This window comes from Hermetia illucens, chromosome 3, assembly GCF_905115235.1.
Source record: "Hermetia illucens chromosome 3, iHerIll2.2.curated.20191125, whole genome shotgun sequence".
NCBI classification, from domain to species: Eukaryota; Metazoa; Arthropoda; class Insecta; order Diptera; family Stratiomyidae; genus Hermetia; species Hermetia illucens.
The window spans coordinates 153,885,190-153,904,148 of record NC_051851.1 but is presented as its reverse complement, the minus strand read 5'-3'; the positions used below and the strand labels follow the sequence as shown (position 1 = coordinate 153,904,148).

General features: G+C 42.8%; 1 protein-coding gene across 5 annotated transcripts in view; it reads right to left on the bottom strand.

The window, feature by feature from the left end:
- LOC119652225 (kinesin-like protein KIF21A) overlaps window positions 1-18,959 on the bottom strand; it is a 195,176-nt gene that overhangs the window by 45,048 nt on the left and 131,169 nt on the right. For all 5 annotated transcript variants that reach the window (XR_005249520.1, XM_038056180.1, XM_038056179.1 and 2 more), the window contains exons 3-9: window positions 8,399-8,537; window positions 7,615-8,021; window positions 6,978-7,551; window positions 6,067-6,412; window positions 636-794; window positions 369-563; window positions 98-300 (exon numbers count right to left, since the gene is read on the bottom strand). Coding sequence is in view for 4 of the 5 variants with exons in the window: in XM_038056180.1 (XP_037912108.1) it covers window positions 98-300; window positions 369-563; window positions 636-794; window positions 6,067-6,412; window positions 6,978-7,551; window positions 7,615-8,021; window positions 8,399-8,537 (2,023 nt within the window). In the remaining variant the exon portion in view is untranslated. The remainder of the gene's footprint in view (window positions 1-97; window positions 301-368; window positions 564-635; window positions 795-6,066; window positions 6,413-6,977; window positions 7,552-7,614; window positions 8,022-8,398; window positions 8,538-18,959) is intronic.

Here is an 18,959-nt window from a genome sequence, read left to right as displayed (position 1 = left end):
TGATGAAAGCAAAAGAAATCCTAGAATAATTACCGCGGGAAAATGCAAATCCCGCTAACATTCCCAGATAATTTAAAATTTACACATAATTACTCACCTTCATCGCTTTGAGATCAGACAATTCATTTCGTAAAGTTTTGAGCTGTGATTCATGTGACTGAAGTTGGCGTTGCAAGCGAACATGTTCCTTTTGCGCTGATTGTAATTTTCGCAATTCACGCTGCATATCGTTAATCTTGCGCTCATATTCCTCTCGAACTTTTTTGATCTTCTCGTTTGATTGTGATGTTTGCGGAGCAGCTATAAATCAATCAATTGAAAATGTTTACTGCATATTATATCGGCAAAATACAAGGGAAATTACTTACATCCCATATTGGATAATACTTGATCGCGCTCCTTTTGCGTATTCATGATTTTCGTATTGAGAATATGCAATTTCTCCTCATAATGTTGACGCATAACTTGCATTCTTTGTTGTGACAATTCCAATTGTTCGATAAGTTTCGTTTTAAGTTCGATATCGGAACTGATGTCATTTAGTTCGGCTTGCATTTGACCAGCTAAAAATAAGGAGTTAGTTGCGAAGATATTTCCTCAAAATTGTTTGATGTAAATGGAGAAACTTTACTTACTTTTGTCATCTGACTCTGTATCACTATCACTGTCGGAGTCATTATTTTCTACATTGGAATTGCTGCTGTCTTCGTTAAAGCCAGGAAGCGATCGCGACATGAGAAGTTCTCGTTCCTTCTCAAGCTCATGCTTAGCCATATTAAGGATTGTTTCGGGGGCTAGGGAAGGAAACAAAGAACATTTTGAATAAACGGAATTGAAATCATATTTCAATTGTTGTTTTGACTCCACTCTCCTCTTCAAGGACAAATCAATGATAAGACGTTTCGAACTTCGCAGTGTACCTTTCCAAAAAATGTCAAAACTAAGACCGGCTTCGGAAAGTGCTTACCAAAACCTTTCATTTGGTACCCCACATGACTATATTTGGTGAAAAAAAAAGTGATACTCAAACTACCACAATACGAGTACCAGTGGATTCAGCGCAGAAGTCGTTGGCGGCCGGAAAAGGTTGGATTGGATGGGCAGTCTGCCAAACTTCACTAAAGAGGTGCTTTAAATGCCTCATGTTTGGGCACTTCGCGAAGGCATGCACCAGCGGCATTGAGCGGTCCGATCGATTCGTGGTCGGCAGAAAGGCTATATTGCCAAAGAGTGCAATAGGGGCCCGTAATGCTTATTGTACGAGGGAAGGAATTACGGGATTACCAGGATATTGCCGGAAGTGCTAAATGCTCGGAATTTAGGAAGGCGCTGACTTGAAAAAATGACGTTTATTCAAATAAACCTCAATCATTGCAGGGTCGTTCAAGATTGAGGTGGAAATTGTCATCATTACCGAACCCTATAGAAACCGTCACGGTGGCATATGAGTTGAGGGTTCAACTAGTGAAACGGCGATATTGGCATGCGGCCGACAAGCCGTACAATTTACTGGGAGCTAGACAGCCAACGACTTTGCGTGGGCTAAAATAAAAGGGATATATGTGTACAGCTGTTACGCCCCACCAAGTCTGACACTGTCCGAATTCAAGGAAATTCGACGCAAGGAGTCGTAATCCAAGGGTGATTGCTTCATTGCTTGGGCCCGTGAGTGGAGTAGCAGAGAGACAAATGCAAGGGACCACAGTCGATTAAACGCTTTTGCACAATTGGAGAGGACTACCCCCACAGCGATCACCAAGCAATCTTCCTTGGGCTATGGGTGGAGTCACCGGGCAGAAGGAAATCATGTCCGAAACGGAGAAAGATGTCAGGCTGTTCTGCTAAAGGTCTGGATGAGCAGACCTTCATAAAGGTGTGGCTTGACCAACCAATAAAGCACGCGCCTCTAAGGGAAGAGCGATCCATGTGGCCCAATGCATCGCGAAAGCATGTGATGCGCCCATCACTAGGAGGTGCTCATTCCAATTACTGGTGGAATACTGAACTGGTTGGCCTACGATCAGACCGTCACGGAACGAGACGACGAACGAGCGACTCAGGGTGGTAGGCAGAAACGACCAAGGCAAAAGGAGCGCGCCTATTAGGAAGCCCGCAAAACCGTCAAGCTCGCCATCCAAAGGAGCAAGAAGGACTGCTTTAAGGATCTCTGTTCGGAGGCGGACGTAAGCCCGTGAGGGAAAGCCTATAGAATCGTGATGGGGCGATTCAGAGGCCGCTCATCTCCGCAGATCATGTGACCTTCACTCTTCTTAAAAATTATCCAGGGGTTATTCCCCCAGCAAGGGGAGATCACTGACAGCTTCCAGCGACCTCTGAATGTGACAGCATTACTGCCAGTCACTAATGACGAGTTGCTGCAGATTTGCGCTAGAATAGGAGATAACAAAGCTCCGGGTCTGGATGGCGTGCCGAATAGGACCCTTCCCGTGAAATCCAGACCGGACATGTTTGCTGAAGATCAATTTGTCTTTTGGACACGGTTGTTGAGAGCCAGCAAGACTCTCAGATCAGCAGTATGGGGTCTGTAAAGCCAGATCAACAATTGATGTCATCAAAATTGTTACTGGCTGGGCCGAAGATGCAATGCACCGAAAGGGTAGTACTAGCAAATATTGCGTGGTGGACCCTGGACGTGAGAAATGCATTCAATTCGGCCAAGTGTGCGATGTGTGGAAGGCTAATGCAAAAGAATCCTGATAATTCGTATGGTCAAGGAACAGCCAATTTGGTACGAAATATCGGGCTTACCGATTACCGAGAATACATAATAAAAAAAATAAAGTGTGGAGATCGGCAAATTTGTACAAATCAGCCAAAAATACGAATAATCGATGTACGAATTATCGGGATTAAACTGTACCATATCGTCCCCCAATTACAAAAGTCTGACCAGCCTTCCTGAAAATATTCTCAACGACATTAAACTGAAAAGAACTTTCCGGAGAAGACTTTGGATGTGGAATTCCTTAAACTTGAAGAACTGTGTCACCCTTCTGGGCCGCAGCGATTGCCGAAAAATCGACTGCGGCTGGGATGTTGATGTCGGAGATCAGAGACAAAGCAACAGAGACTAAATTCTCTTTACCGAATATATGTTGAATTTCCGATGTAAACTGGCTGATATAGGCTAAGTGCCGAGGACACACTTTGTCGGGCTTCCGCCTTAAAGCAAACGTTAGAGGGTTATGGTCCGTGAACACGGTAAACAGCTTGCCTTCAAGGAAAAAATGGGAGTAATCGATGCTCAGATACGCGGCTAGTAATTCACGATCATAGATGCTGTAATTCCGTTGAGCGGGATTCAACTAATTTGAGAAGAAACGCAACGATTACCAGTTTTAATTCACCATCTGGTGAAGATCAGCGCCTATTGTGATGTCTGAAGCATCCACAAACACGGCTAGGAGGACATCCTCTTCAGGGAATGCCAAAAGCGTAGCCTCTACCAGCTGTCGCTTGGTTATTTCAAACGCTTGGATTCTGTGATCTTAAGACCAGACAGAAAGGCATTACCCGAAGCCTGGTAGTGAGCAGCTTTGGGCAGGAAACGACGATAGAAGTCTTCCATACCCAAAAATCTTCTGAGGCCTTTGATCGTCTTTGGCAGCGGAAAGCTGATGATCACTTGTATTTCGTCTGGGTCGGGTTGTATGCTGTCAGGAGTGATGGAATAGCCTAGAAATTTCGCCTTCTGCTGGAGAAATCTGCACTGTTCAACGTTAAGAATTAAGCCATTGTCAAGGAGACGTTGAAAAATGCACTTGAGATGTGCCAAATGGTCGGACTCAATGGAAGATAAGACCAAACTGTTATTTAAGTAGACGAAACAGAAGTCCAAGTTTCATAGTGCAAAGTGGATGAATCTCTGGAAGGTTCGTGTCGCATTGCACAAGGCAAAACTCATCCGTGTAAGCTCGAAGAGTCCAAAAGGTGTGTAAATTGTAAAGAAGATTGGAGAGCAAGTACTACTGATGTGGTTCTGAACATCATGTTTAACGGGTTCGGAGAGACTATGCTCAGTAGTGACTGCGGAATTGAAAAAGTGCGCGAATACGTGCGTGGGAAACGTCTTCAAAAACCATAAAAAGAGTGCTGGGTGAACAGGTTTCCCTGGTTTCCTCGACGACCTAAGTGAGGTTGTAGCAGCCCATAGTGACACGGGAAGTCTGTGTCGAATGTGCCACAAAGAAATGCCACGAAAAGTTCCTATGCAAGCCAACACTCCCGTATACTTGCTGTTTGCTGCCGCTAATTTCATCTACTGAGGAAAAAAGTTGTCGGGTCTGGGGAAGGGAAGTCCTGGACGCGAGTGTCTATTAGATAATTACGCATACTAAGAGAGTCATATAATGTAAGGCGATGTGTTGCCGCGCTTCAGGAAGACGTCGCTGTTTTTTTGGATTCGTGAGAAAATCGCATAGGCTGGTACATTTAGTGAACTGATCCGCAAATTAACGATGGTACCAGCACACCTCTGATTTCGATGCAGACCGCGGCAGGTGGACGTCAAACATGTCCGCGACCGCTCTCCTGAAAGCAAAGCATTCATCGCCGCCATTAGTGCAGCCACATTGGACGTAAGTGCGGCAATTTCCCTTCTCAATTCCGTCATATTGACAGCCTCGCGTGGTAGCTCCGCGACCATGAGCACGTGTACCACTCGTGGATTTTGTCCGCAGTCGCCGCCAGCACCTCTAGAAAACCGCCTCCGGCACACACCAGTACGCCCTACGTGCCCTCAGTTGCTGATGCCACACGGAGCTGTTTCATCTCCCAAAGTGGCTGATTGGGGGTGCAGGCGCCAAGAGTCAGATCCTTCAACAAGTGATTCATCAGCTGGTTATCTCACTCACTGACAGTCGCCTAATAAGTTGATCTTTCTGCCGAGCGCAGCACATCGTCTAGGCCAACCAAAAAATGAATAAATTTAGTGGTGTCAATCGTGACGCCCGCCAGCGTGAACTGCACTTTCGACTGGAAGAACCAGACTTCCGGGATGCACCGCCAAAACGGTGGCACCGTAATCGAAACGGCGGTTAGGATGGCAGAAGGTCCCGCGACCTCTCTAATTTCGCGTGACACAACTTTGCACACAAAAAAAAACAGACTTGACTGAAGCACCGCGGCTGAACAAAATCACCAGTAGGATTAAATCAAAGCGCAATGAGCAAAGGCGACACTGCTTGGTGTAATTCTATTCAAAGTTAATGGGTAGGTCCTTTGTGCACTTCGATCTCTCACGTGTCATTATACCAATTTACGTGTCCTTTCCGATGCGTGGATCCGTACCGGTTCCTAAAAAATAAACAAAAAGGAGGATCCCCTCACACAATGGTCTGAGGATTCCAAAAGCAGGGAGGGAACCTCAAAGGCCGCGCCTCAAAATACATGTGAGACAGGGGAAACATCGATCGAGGATGCGATCCATGAAACAGCCTTTTCGATGTCATAGCCAACGCTACTCGTTCGCTCCGTCACAAAAGTAAAGTAGTGCAACGAATGTCTATACGATGGCCGAGCGACTGTCCCGAGTTCAAATCCCTTTTCGTCATTAGAGTCAGATTTTTTATCTGCATAACCCAACTTCAAATCTATTCTGCCAGAGAGAAATTGTATTCCTTTGCATCTGCTCTGCAAGGATAAGCAGCGCAACATTAATTGCAAAACGATACTAATAAAACTGGGAAAACAGATGACATTCCCCCCATCTTCCACTTTGAGCGAGCAATACCACACCTCAAACTTAAAGAAATTTCGTGCTAAATAATTTGCTGTATAACCTTAAAAAAACTTTTTGCAACATTATAATTTAGCGCGCAAAAAAGATCTCATTACTCATTGCGACTATCAAATATAGACTGTATTTTCTCAACCATGAAACGGTGAACTAACTCATGTACCCCAACCCCAAGAGGAAGTCTACAGAAAACATTTTGAGATACTCTTTTAGTCATTTCTGAATACTAAACCTCGCATATAAAAATATTAACACGCAATCTGTAATAAATCAACATTAAACGAATAAAAACATATCAAACTACTTACTCTCGAATGTATTATTCATCTTGAAATTATTTCTCGGACTCGTCATCGACTTCTTCAGTTGCTGATACATTTGTTCTGACTCCAATAGTTTAGCTTGAAGTTTTTCAATTTCCGTAATATATGCGCCAATCATATCAGCAACTGATTTCTCCGAATCCGTAGCTTGCCAGCCCATTGTTGCTTTCTGCAGCATCAATTCAGAATTCTTATCAGTGAGGGTGTTAATTGTCTCTTGCATGGCTTTAAGTCGTTGTTGCAGTCTTTTGTTGTCCGCCAGAAGCATAGCGTTCTCTTGGAATGTATCAGAAATGGATGCATTGCCTTCTTCGTCGATACTACGTTTACCCTATTTGAGTTGGAAGTATGAGAAGAAAGAATTTTTTTTGTTAACAAGAGTGAAGCATGTGGGAGGAAATAGATATTCGAGAAATAAGAGCCAAAAGCATAACTATACGAATTGGGTCCTATTTAGATCGTATTTTATGAAGCATGAAACAAAGAACGCGAATGTTAACTCCAATTCGATGGAATTAATGCTCTAATTAGTATAACTCTTGAGACTTTGTAACATTAGAGGCTCAAAATCTGGTCCAATACTAAAGTTCATTCCAATTAGTCACCACGTCATGGTGATTTATCGTAATTGCCTATTTCGCTTGGAATGAAACCCGCCTCGTTCATGCAAAACAACTAAACCAACCCAACTGGTCCATAAATGAACCTCCAGATGCAATCAACTCAATAAATCGTTCGCAAAAATTAGCACAACTTTTCAGGCATGAACATTCGAACGTCCACATAACTGCGGCTCAACGTAAAACAAGATATTACGACCCAAATAATCTTAAAACACGCCAACAATTATCTCATCATCAGCATCATCTTCATCTGCATCTGGTCACGATAATTACCTGCTTATATTCTAACAATTCAATTTGTAATGCCGCAATCTCACGTCTCAGTTGCATTATCGTTCTCGAGCTTTGATCTTGGTTCAATAGTACCTTATTCTTAATATTACGTGCACGATTGGCATACTTCAATGTATTCAGTGTTTCCATAAAATCACGATCACTCGGTGATACGCATGCAATCATCAGCGTTTGACTGTTACCGCCCAATGAATCTTGCAGTAATCGTGTTAATTTCGAATCACGATAAGGTACATGAGTTGCTCGTTTCGATTTATCGCCTAATGCCGAAATAACATTGCCCAGAGCTAGAAGGCCGCAATTAATTGAGATACCCTCGCGGGCACGTTCGCCAGTCGCTCCTGTACGCTTCAAACGTTCTGAGCCGGCTAAATCAACGAAATGGAATTTCGAAGTGAGCGTTTCTAAATCACCTTCGGGCAGACCACACTCTTCGGGGGATAGGGCCCGTTGGCGTCGTATAAGGATTGTGAAGAGTGCGTGACTTCGGGATGATTGGGCATTCATTTGTGTTGAGGCCGTGGTACGGGCTAAGGCTCCTTGTTGAAGACATCTGTAAAAAGAGGTTTCAAATTAGCATGGAATTCAAAGCATGTAATTATCTTCCAACTCTTACTTAAGCGCATCCTGTGGACCATGAATAGGCGTAATTGTAGCACCGGACACATAAATCCCACCAGCAGGATCTTCATGTATTTTGAATACTCGCCCCTTGTTGTATGGGTCCAACAAATCAATAATGTCTTCATTGTATAGTTCCATAAATTGTGCAGCCACGCTGAACTGTATCGTCCCTCGGTTAACTCCATTCTCGTCCGTCTGTAGGTTTTCTATGCCGCTGAATATGTGTCGTACGGCACGCGGAATTATACCCTCCTGAATGTCAGTTACATCACAATCGAATCCTGTGCCCATTGTGTATGTTTTGCCGGAGCCTGTTTGACCGTATGCCAGAACGGTTGCATTATAACCTTTCAACGATCCATCCACCAATTTTTCCACACATTTCGCATAGATATCGGTCTGAAATTTGAATGAGGAATTAAGAAGTGATTTTTTTGAATGGTTCGTATGGGTGGGTTTTGTCAAGGCACGTTCAGATGGCAATTATTTATTGTGTTGTGAATATACTGAGGCCAGAGCGAGGCATGCAATATTTAATGCCACAGAAGGAAACAGCATGGAATCCTGACTGCATTTTTCAAAAAGAATTCTTCAGCTGCAGAATTGTTTGCCTTATTCAATCCCTCAATCCAAGATAAAACACGCCAAGCCAATAAACTACTATAAAAAATGCCATCAAAATGAACCCCAACATTTGTAAATTTCACTCTATATTGATATGTATACCAAAATATAGAACAGTTTTCTGCAGAGGAAACTGCATTCATTCAACTTACCTGTGTGGAGTTAATGTCAAAGACATAATCGAATGTGAAGGCTTTGTCTCCGCCGAGAACGACTTGTGGTTCTCCTGGGGTTACTGTCGTACAAATCCGACACATGTCTATTATCTCGCGCGGTATTTGCGGTCGAATACTGAAATAAGAAATCAGAAATAAAAGCAAATTAAATCGAGGATATCAAATTCACATATGAAAGGGGTGATTAAGGTTAAGGTGGGTTTAGTTAGCTTGAGGAAATTGTGGGGAGGAAATTTGATACGGGACAGAATTAATTGAACTCAAATATGTTTAATGCTTTTGATACGAAACACACGGTATATTTTTTATTGTATATAGTGATACATAAGATGGACAACTGGAAAAATATGATTCTCAAGAGATTTTAGGAAGAGAGCAGAAATAGTCAAATGCCCTCCACTCTACTGGGTCATGTGAAGGAAAGTGGCCTGCAGACCTATAAGACTCCATCGTTTCAGAGATGTTAGAAGAGAGATAGACGAACAAACTTGCTTGCAAATGTTTGCCGAGCTTTCTATTCTGAAGGTGCAATAGCTTGAGTCCGTTTCCCTTCTCAGTGCTGCAATTATAGTTTCCTCTACCTAACGTACAAATGCGCAGTAATTGCTAATTATATTCCAACTTCTGCACGTTTTCTCTAGCTTCGTCCGATACTGTACGAAATCCTGACAAGGAAAGCAGAAACTGCTGCTGATAGCAACGACTTCAGAACCATATACTGCATCACGAAAAAATTTGCATGGGCTCCTAAATCTTTCGATAGTCCTGTGAGGGAGGTTAACGATCGACTGCTTACCACGATGACGAGCACCTGAAGAAGTAGAAAGGACACTTCACTAGAGCTATCAACCCTGTAAAGTCCGCAGAAATTCCATCTCCTGGGATGAAATGGCGAGTCAAATAGTAGAGACATCGTTTCAACAGTCAACGCATTCAAACAGCGTAAAGCCAATAGGCTTGACGTTCTCCCCGCAGAGCTGTTCCTCGCTGTTCCTGCAGTTTCTGTCGACTTACTATTTCCATTCTAGGAATCTGAGACCCAGAGAGTGGAGGAGAGGTATAACTCCGCAAAAGGGTACTCGTCTTGAGTGCGGGAAATCGAGAGATATTCCCGTGCCTCAAGCCGTCGCAGAGATAATAGCTAAAATAATCCTGGAATGCCTCAAGGAACATCTCGAAGGCTTGATCAACAGGAGCAGACTGGTTTTCGCTTGGAACCCTCCTCCAAAAGCTCCAAGCCTTTGTGAACAATTGTCCGAAACATGCCATCAGGGTACTTTAACCTGATACAGTTTCTTACGAAGAATATCGCAGGCCGATTAACCGTGGTTGTGTTGATCAGAAGGCGGTAGTGGCAATAACAAATTACAGAAGAGTGAGAACTTCATTGCTAACTACGAAGAATCATCTATCCCGACGATGAGTGAGTCACCCCAAGAACTCGTGGCACAAAACAGTAAGGGAGAAGCAGAAACGTCTCGGGCAACCCTGGGGGAGTTGAAGCGCATTGCGGCGGCAGACGTGTTGACCAGAAACCAGAATTGGCAGTGGGAAATTACAAAAGGGTAACAACTTTACTGCTAGCTACGCCCAATCCACTATACCGACAATGAGTGAGTAACCTCAAGAACTCTGGCACAGAATAGTGAAGGAAAAGTGGAAGTATCTCGGGAAGTCCTGGGGGAGTTGAAGCGCATTGCGGCGAACCGTGAACGACAGCGCGTGGTTGGGTTTCACGCACTATATTTCATTAAAAGATGAATGACAACCACATATATAGCCAAATTTAACAACCTCTTGATTCGTTTGACCATTATCATATTATGCATCATGCGTGATAGTATTAACCACAGCGCAACTTCAGGACTATTTAACATTCCAAGAATCCATTATTCTCCGGTGATTTCCTACTACCTCCCATTTAGATGAATAGACATATTTGAACGGGAAGGAAGTATAAGTAGGACTTAGTGCGCTGACCTCATCAAGGACCCACTGCCCCAGTTATTACTAGATGGCTGTACTTTTCCTCTTAATATAAAACCTGAGTTTAAGGAGTGCCCTTCGCCAGTTCTGTTAAAGAAATTGATCTCCTCATATAACAGTGGCAGATAAAAATCACCAAATATCAATGTGAATCCTAACCAATGACACTTCGCCGCAATCAAACCCGAGGACAATCTGGCGGTAGACGAGGAGAACCAGTCGAATTTAGAGACGGTAGAGAGGAATTTAGAGGCTTGCACAACAGAAACAACTAACAAAACATATTCAACCTTATATAGTATTGCGGGTTGCGCTCGGCGTGTTTGCATTGACAGAATTCATGTCCGAACAAATAAACAGATTGTAATTTCCATTTTGTCAATGATTTTCGTTTATTTTCCGAATACGTATTTCGGCAGTCACTTGCTGCCTTCTTCAACAGAATAATTCCAGAAATATCCTTAATCTAACTATATACTCATCATTATCATCATCAACGGTGCAACAACCGGTATCCGGTCTAGGCCTGCCTTAATAAGGAACTCCAGACATTCCGGTTTTGAGCCGAGGTCCACCAATTCGATATCCCTAAAAGTTGTCTGGCGTCCTGGCTTACACCATCGCTCCATCTAAGGCAGGGTCTGCCTTGTCTTCTTTTTCCACGATAGAAATTGCCCTTATAGACTTTCCGGGTGGGATCATCCTCATCCATACGGATTAAGTGACCCGCCCACCGTAACCTATTGAGCCGGATTTTATACACAACCGGACGGTCATGGTATCGCTCAGAGATTTCGTCATTGTGTAGGCTACGGAATCGTCCATCCTCATGTAGGGGGCCAAAAATTCTTCGAAGATTCTTCTCTCGAACGCGGCCAAGAGTTCGCAATTTTTCTTGCTAAGAACCCAAGTCTCCGTACGCGGATTTCATCATCGTAGCTGTTATCGGTTGTGATTTTCGACCCTAGATAGGAGAAATTGTCAACGGTCTCAAAATTGTATTCTCCTATCCTTATTCTTCCCGTTTGACCAGTGCGGTTTGATGTTGTTGGTTGGTTCGTCTTCAGTGCTGACGTTGCCACCATATATTTTGTCTTGCCTTCATTGATGTGCGGCCCAAGATCTCGCGCCAATTGTCGCCTGCTCGATGTGGATGAAGGCAGTTTGTACGTCTCGGATGGTTCTTCCCATGATGTCGATATGGTCAGCATAGGCCAGTAGTTGGGTGGACTTAAAGAGGATCGTACCTCTTGCATTTACCTCAGCATCACGGATCACTTTCTCCAGGGCCAGGTGAAAGAAGACGCATGATAGGGCATCCCCTTGTCATTTGCTGATTTGCCTGGAGTGAAGTCTCTTTGGTATGGGCCAATGATGTTCTGAGCGTATGGGGCTATCCGGCCTAGCAAGATAGCGAAGAATATCTTATAGATGTTACTCAGCAACGTGATACCTCTATAATTGCTGCACTGTGTGATATTTCCGTTTTTATGTATGAGACAGATAGTGCCTCGTTGCCAATCGTCAGGCATTGATTCGCTGTCCCATACCTTGTGCACAAGTTGATGAACTACTTGGTGTAACTGGTCGCCTCAATATTTAACCAATTCGGCTGTAATTCCTTCGGCTCCAGGCGATTTATGATTTTTAAGCCGATGAATTGCACGAACTGTTTCTCCTAAACTTGGTGGTGACAGTATTTGTCTGTCGTCTTCAGTTGACGGGACCTCCAACTCGACGATGTTCTGGTTGTTCAGTAGCTCGTCAAAGTACTCAACCCATCGCTCCAATATGCCCATTCTGTCGGAAATCAGATTTCCCTCTTTGTCTCGGCAGGATGAGCATCGAGGTGTATAAGGCTTCATCCTGCTGACTTGTTGGTAAAACTTCCGCGCTTGGTGCGGTTGCTCCCTGTACTTTTCTAGTTCACAGACCTGTTGGTTCTCCCATGCTTCCTTTTTCCGTCTGTGAAATCGCTTCTCCGCTCGACGCAGTTCGTGATAAGTCTCAGCGCGTGCCCGCGTTCTTCGAGAATGCAACATTACTCGGTATGCGGCATTCTTCCGTTCCGTTGCTAGCTTACATTCATCGTCAAACCAGCCGCTCCGACTCTTTTTGCGGCTGGGGCCAAGTATGTTTGTGGCCGTATCCATGATAACGTTCTTCAGGTGGTTGTGAGGATCAAGATCATCAATCTAACCATATACTAACTATTTTAATCTAATTATCTTAATGAACAGGCCTTATTTATATCTTAATTAATATATTCCCTTTGTCGTATCAGTGAATACAGATATGAGTGCGCGTTACTCATATCTGTATTCAACCGGTGCTCCTGAGGCTCTTTTCCAATGAAGAAACTCTCGTAAGGCTCCAACTTGTTGAGCTTGACTTCTTTCAGCACCGTTACCCTCTCCGTTTTATGGTCATTTTATGTATGTAGAAGGGCAATCTTCGCAAGACATCTTGTAGATGCCGCTTTTTGTCTCTTCCTTCTTCGGGTCTTTTTCATTGCCTAATTGCATTTTTACAGTGTGAATCCTGCTTGATCCTATTGCTTCGGAGTCTTCTTTGGTCAAAATTCGTCGCAAAACTGGGAACATTTCCGTTGAGTGTGCTATGCTGGCTCGTTGTACGTTCTTCTTCCTCCTCTCTTGTTCGAACAAAGTTCTTAGGCGATATTGGTCCCTCGTACCTTGCGTCTTCCTAATTAAGCTACGGATTAGAATTGGCCGAAATCCAGTTTTTGTGGCTGCATCCACAATGTATGACTTTTCTTTTTTTACCTTTCTTTAATAAGAGGTATAGACACAAATCGGTGCACCATGGATCGGTAGGCGACCATTTTACGCTGGTGTGAGTGGTTAGACGTCCTTACGATGGTACATTATGTACTCGATGGCTTACTGTATATGTCCAATTCAAAGTCATTATTCCTCTTTAGCATTTTTATGTCGAGGAATGTAATGCCACCGTTTGATTCCTCTTCCATCGTGAATTTTATATTAGGGTGCGACTTGCTGATTTGGTCAAGTATATCTTGCTTATCCCTCTCTTTTACAGCGGTCAGAAAATCATCATCCACATAGCGTAACCAAACTCTGGGTTTGGTCATCTGTCGTTCCCTTTTCTTTTCTAGGCCTGCCATAAAAATTTCATGTTACTCTTGACGCAGCTCTTCTTTTCCTATTTGAGGAGTATTCACTTTGGATATCAAACTCTTCTTTTTCTTCTTCTCTTCTTGACCACATGCCACACTACCCCACAGGTGCTTCTAGCAGTTATATCTTCACATCAAAATTTAAAGAATTTAAAAGACAGACAGACTTTAGAGTTGAACTGCTACACCCAACACTATCTTTTAATCCAACATCGAAGCCGCAATAGAGAGAGGAGTCTAAATACGGAGCATTGATATCAGCTTCAAAAACCACCATCACTCTGATGATGTATCTGCATCTTAAGAAGTCAGAAAGGTTATTTATTCAGGCTCAAAATCATATTATATCCGAAAAATTCCCCCATTTTCGGAAGAAATAATTAGTCCACCACAAAATGTAGGTAGGAACTACAACGGCTGACAACAGCGAACAGTAAGACGTGGGCAAGGCATATTTGATGGGATCATGAAATTCAATTTTCTCGCTCTTCTTTAGATAAGACAGCCCTTTCAGATAATCCAACGCTATTTCAATAGTAGCTTTCGCCGATGGCCTGACATATCAGTGGCAGTAAAAGGCTTCGTCCTACTAGCTTGATTAATATCAAATTCATGATCCAGACAAAACAAAAAAGGCCAATCAGACAGGACCTATCTCTGGAGGCCTATAATATCTAAAACATCCGTCTTGACAACGTAGGAAATATAATCTGTCAGTTTGATGACTCAGTCCTCTACACAAGCAAGTCTAGGAAATTAAGCTCAAAATAAGGATTATATTTATAAGATCCCCGCTAAGCCTATGACAAGGAAATCTTGGCTTGTTGAGCGCCGATTCCGAAAATTTATTACACATCTTTGAAGGAAAAGGAAGGAACTAAAAAAGTCCAATGAGACGGAAATGTTAAATATATGGAGCCTAGTGGGGTACCTAGAAAACCACTAAGTAATAAAACTTCCTAGATGATATCAACCAAGCCACACCAAGTTCAACGAATTGGAAAACGCAGTGACATGATCGGAACTAATAGAAGAGGACATTGCTTAATTTGGTCCGCCCGGGCAAAAATAATGACCCAAGCTTGTGGCTATGTGTTTGTTTTTGCGCGTTTGTGGAGGGGAGAGCTATAGCCTCTGAGCACTCAGGCAGTAGTGGCCCATTGTATTCGATTCCCCCGTCTAACGGAATATCCGAGATTCATTAATGTATCGCAGGATTTCCGTTAGTGGATGTGACGCTACGCGTTGCAACTGGAGAACATCGGCACCAAAGATCTGACGTATGATACGACCATAGGCGTGGCATACTCCATGGATTCCACTTTCTCACTACAGGAGGGACACGTATCATCTTGAGTAATTCCTATGCTGAAAATATGTCCAGTAAATGAATTATGGCCTGTCAGAATGCCTACAGAACTTCTGCAAGTCTTCCTGACATGATAAACTTCACGGTATGCATGTTTAGTTCTGACAGGAAAAGTTTGATATGTCTAGCAGCATTTAAGCTCCGCCACCTGTCATTTTAGCAAATTTGTTCCCAATTTCTTAAGACAGATTTAGCCAATGCTACTGATACTCCAATTACTGATTCCGATGCTGGCATGAGAGAAATTGAACTCTCTTTTTCTTAGGCATCTGAGATTTCATTTCCCTTAGCACCACAGCAATCAGGTATCCAGATTAGTTGCACTGTATTGAATCTAGAAGTACAGCTCAAACGGTTTCCGCATTCCCGAACAATTTTCAAGATGATCAGCGCCCTCAATGCAGCCTGGCTATCGCTGCAGGTTGCGATGCGCCTGCCCTTCAACCGTTCGTCAATCATCCAGTTGACGCCATTAGGATCGCATATACTTCGACTTTAAAAACCGTTGCATACTGTCCCAAAGAAAAAGCCCACTTCTCATTTTATTCGAGATGTATACTTTGCTCCAGAACCCTGTTCTGTTTTTGAGCCCTCGGTGTAGAAGACTTCTGTATATCCCGCCACTAATTCTTCTGGGACTTCTCAGTTCTCTCAACGTTTCCAGGTAACTTCATATCTTCAACCAAACAGACGTATGGGGACCCGAAAATCGGAAAATCGGAAGGCATTGTAAGAACTGAATTCAATTCTGCCAGTAACTTTTCCAATGCTCTGTGCCCCCCACGTCCGTTGTTTCCTCATAGATCTAATCGAATTAGTTTATGAGCTGCTCTCATTCCAGTGCATGAATAAATATATACAGGGGCTGTAAATTGAGTAATGCGTTTAGAGCTGCGCCGGATGTCGTGCTCATGGCACCGATAATACCCAATGCCACATAAGGCATGAGAGTCCCCATGTCTAGGTAAAAATGCATCTGCACAGCCTGTGAGAGCTCGTTTCAACTTTACCCCTACATCTTTGTTCCAAAGAAGCTTTTTATCTAGAGTGACCCCCAGATTTTTCACTTCTTCAGAGAATTGAAGGGTTGTAGCTCTCATCTCTTGGAGGTAAAGTCCATCCAGTTTTCTGCTTTTTGTAAACAATACCATTGTGATTTTATTTATATCGACTGATGTCCATGCCTGAGGCACCAACTGTCTATCAAATCAACAGCACGTTGTATATTTCTACACATCATTCCAAAATCCCGATCAACAGCAAGCACAGCCACGTTATCAGCATAAGCTTGAACGTGTTTTTCAAATTTTGCAGTTCGCACGTAGTGAGTCAGTCAGCACAATCCATAGAAGCGACGATAGCACACCTCCTTGGGGCAGCCTTTGGTTGTTTCTGCTGTGAGATATCAATCGATACCCATTTCAGAACACAGCAATATCTACGTTAGCATAGAATAGATCCACAGTACCACAAAGTTGTTGGCACACAGTCAAACTACCCTTCAATATTCACGAATATCCCCATCCCGCACTCACCCTTCAGAGTTGCATCCTCTATCTGTGAAACCAAAGAATGAAGAGAAGACTCACAGGACTTTCCACTCTGGTAAGCATGTTGGTTTTCATTAAGTAGGTGCAACCTAAGAGCCTTCCCACGAATGTGACGTTCAACCAGTCTCTCTAAACCTTTCTGCAAGAATGAAATCAAGCTCTAAATCGGTCTGAAGTTGTTTGGATTAGGATAGTCATCTTTCCCAGGCTTTGGTATGAAGACTGCCATAACCTCCTGTCAAGAGGTAGGCACATAGCCCAAAGCAAGACATGCTAGAAAAATATTTCTTAAGAATCGCTCTAAGTACTCCATACCTTCCTTTAGCATTGCTGGATATATGGCATCCATGCCAGGTGCTTTGAAGTGTTCAAAGGACAGTATGGCGGCCCTCACTTTTTCATTGGTAACAACCGCTTTCGCAGTGTTCCAGTTCATCTGGCAACACTTGCGTGTTAAGGGGTTGCAAGAACCGCTAACTCTCCCCCTTCCACTTCTCTCACCAGTTCTCCTGGATGTTGTACTTCCAAGAGGGTCTGTACTGATTTCAGTCTGGAACTCGTAAAAGTGGCATCGGATTTTCAAAGATAGTCAACTTGGCCAACTCATCCCTTTTAAAGACTCTGCACAGCCTTAAAGTAGCATTGAGCAAATATTCAATTCCAAGAGCACTTCCGTGCTGATAGCGTCAACTGGTAATGGGAATATTAACAGCAAACGGGTAACTATTAGTGGCTGAATTTGGAAGGCACTCTTTACAATTAATTTCCAAACCGCTCTCTAGAAAACTATCTATGCGAGGAAATTTACGCAAATATTTGTCATTTGAAAATAAGAAATGGAAGACACAATTCAACCAAGTTTTGTCGTTGGTCGTTGTTTTACAAAAGTATGTTATGCCAAGTATGTTATGAATATGAAGCCTAGCAGACTAGGTTCCACCGCGAAAATCGATATGGAGCTCGGTAACTAGAAAACTCAATCCCAGAACCGAAACGTGGAACAGAAAAGTTGTTGGAACGCCACTGTTCAAACTCTTATAATAGAGGACCTTTTTTTATAAGCTTTTGTGAAGGGCATATGGAAGAGCTCGATGAATAATATTTTTTTCCAAACACCTCGGTTACTCCAAAGATATACATGTTCACAACATCAGGAGAACTTCAACTCTGAATCTGAAAAATTGGGAAGGGTAGATGGACTGAAAATCAACACCAGTAAATCCAAGGGCTGTGATTTAAAGGAGGACTATACTTTCCCTATCATGAAAGCGTCGAATAATTTGTGTATCAAGATAGTGTATACTTCTCAATAAGTGGGCAGCACTACACATCCGACTTCGCCAGTTGATCTAAAACCTGTCAATTCAGTTATTTTAATAACATTCAATTGAGGGTATTCCACGCTGGCCATTCTGACATGACGCAATCTCGAATGAAGAATTACGTCGACCTATTGATCAGATGTGGAAAGTTGAAATTGCGATAGTTAAGTTATCACCTCCTAGCTATGCTTTGGAACCCACTCTCCAAAAGGAAGCAACGATTGGGGAGAGGAGAAGTTACACTTTTCGAACAGTTGAGGAGAGGAGAAGTACCTAGTTGTGATTGAACAAATGTACCTATTATAACTTAAGGATTTACGCTCTAAGCTTTGAAGATAGTTAAAAATAGTAAAAATTGACCGTTTCGTCCAAGACAGAAGTAACTCATCAGACGCTGCTTCACCTCTGCCCTCAGAGCAGCAGAGTATTTCACCCAAAAAAAGGCCCATGAACTATAAGTGAGGAAGTAAGTTGCTTTCTAGGTGATCCAATTCGTCTTCGAGTGGATACAAACTCAGGAATCCTGCAATACTCAAACAAACAAATTTGAAAATATTCTTTCGTTACCGTCTTTTCCAATGTTCTCCTATAAATTCGGACACATTTTTGGTCAAAATCTGTAGAAATTTCGAAGAAGTTCCTCGATAAACCTCATGGGCTTATCCCAGCTGGTTCACGTTTGATTAATGTTCATTCATAGCTTTCAATTAAATATCTTTGAATCCTTTCAAAAATCAAATCTTGGAACAAGCTCCTGGGCACCTTGCATAGCTTTTCCTTGACACCCAACAGTTTCGAATTATTTCAAGTTTAAGGATGAACATTTTCACTTCAATAGATGCGTGCTGGCTTACCAATCAAGTGACATTTTGAAGATGACACACGACCCTTAATAGTATTGCTTCCAACACTGAAAAAAAGCCATAAAAAAACGTTGCCTAACAGCAAAAATCCAAGTCATATGCAAACATAACTAATATCAACATTGAGTATTTATTTCTCAAAGTTACATAAAACATGATCAAATCAAATATAAATTTCATCACATCAAGACGATCACAATCCATCAAGAACAGCAACGATACGTAACACTAACTCCTGAACGATATCAAATATCATCTATGCGATGTCGTTATCAAGCATGCATGCA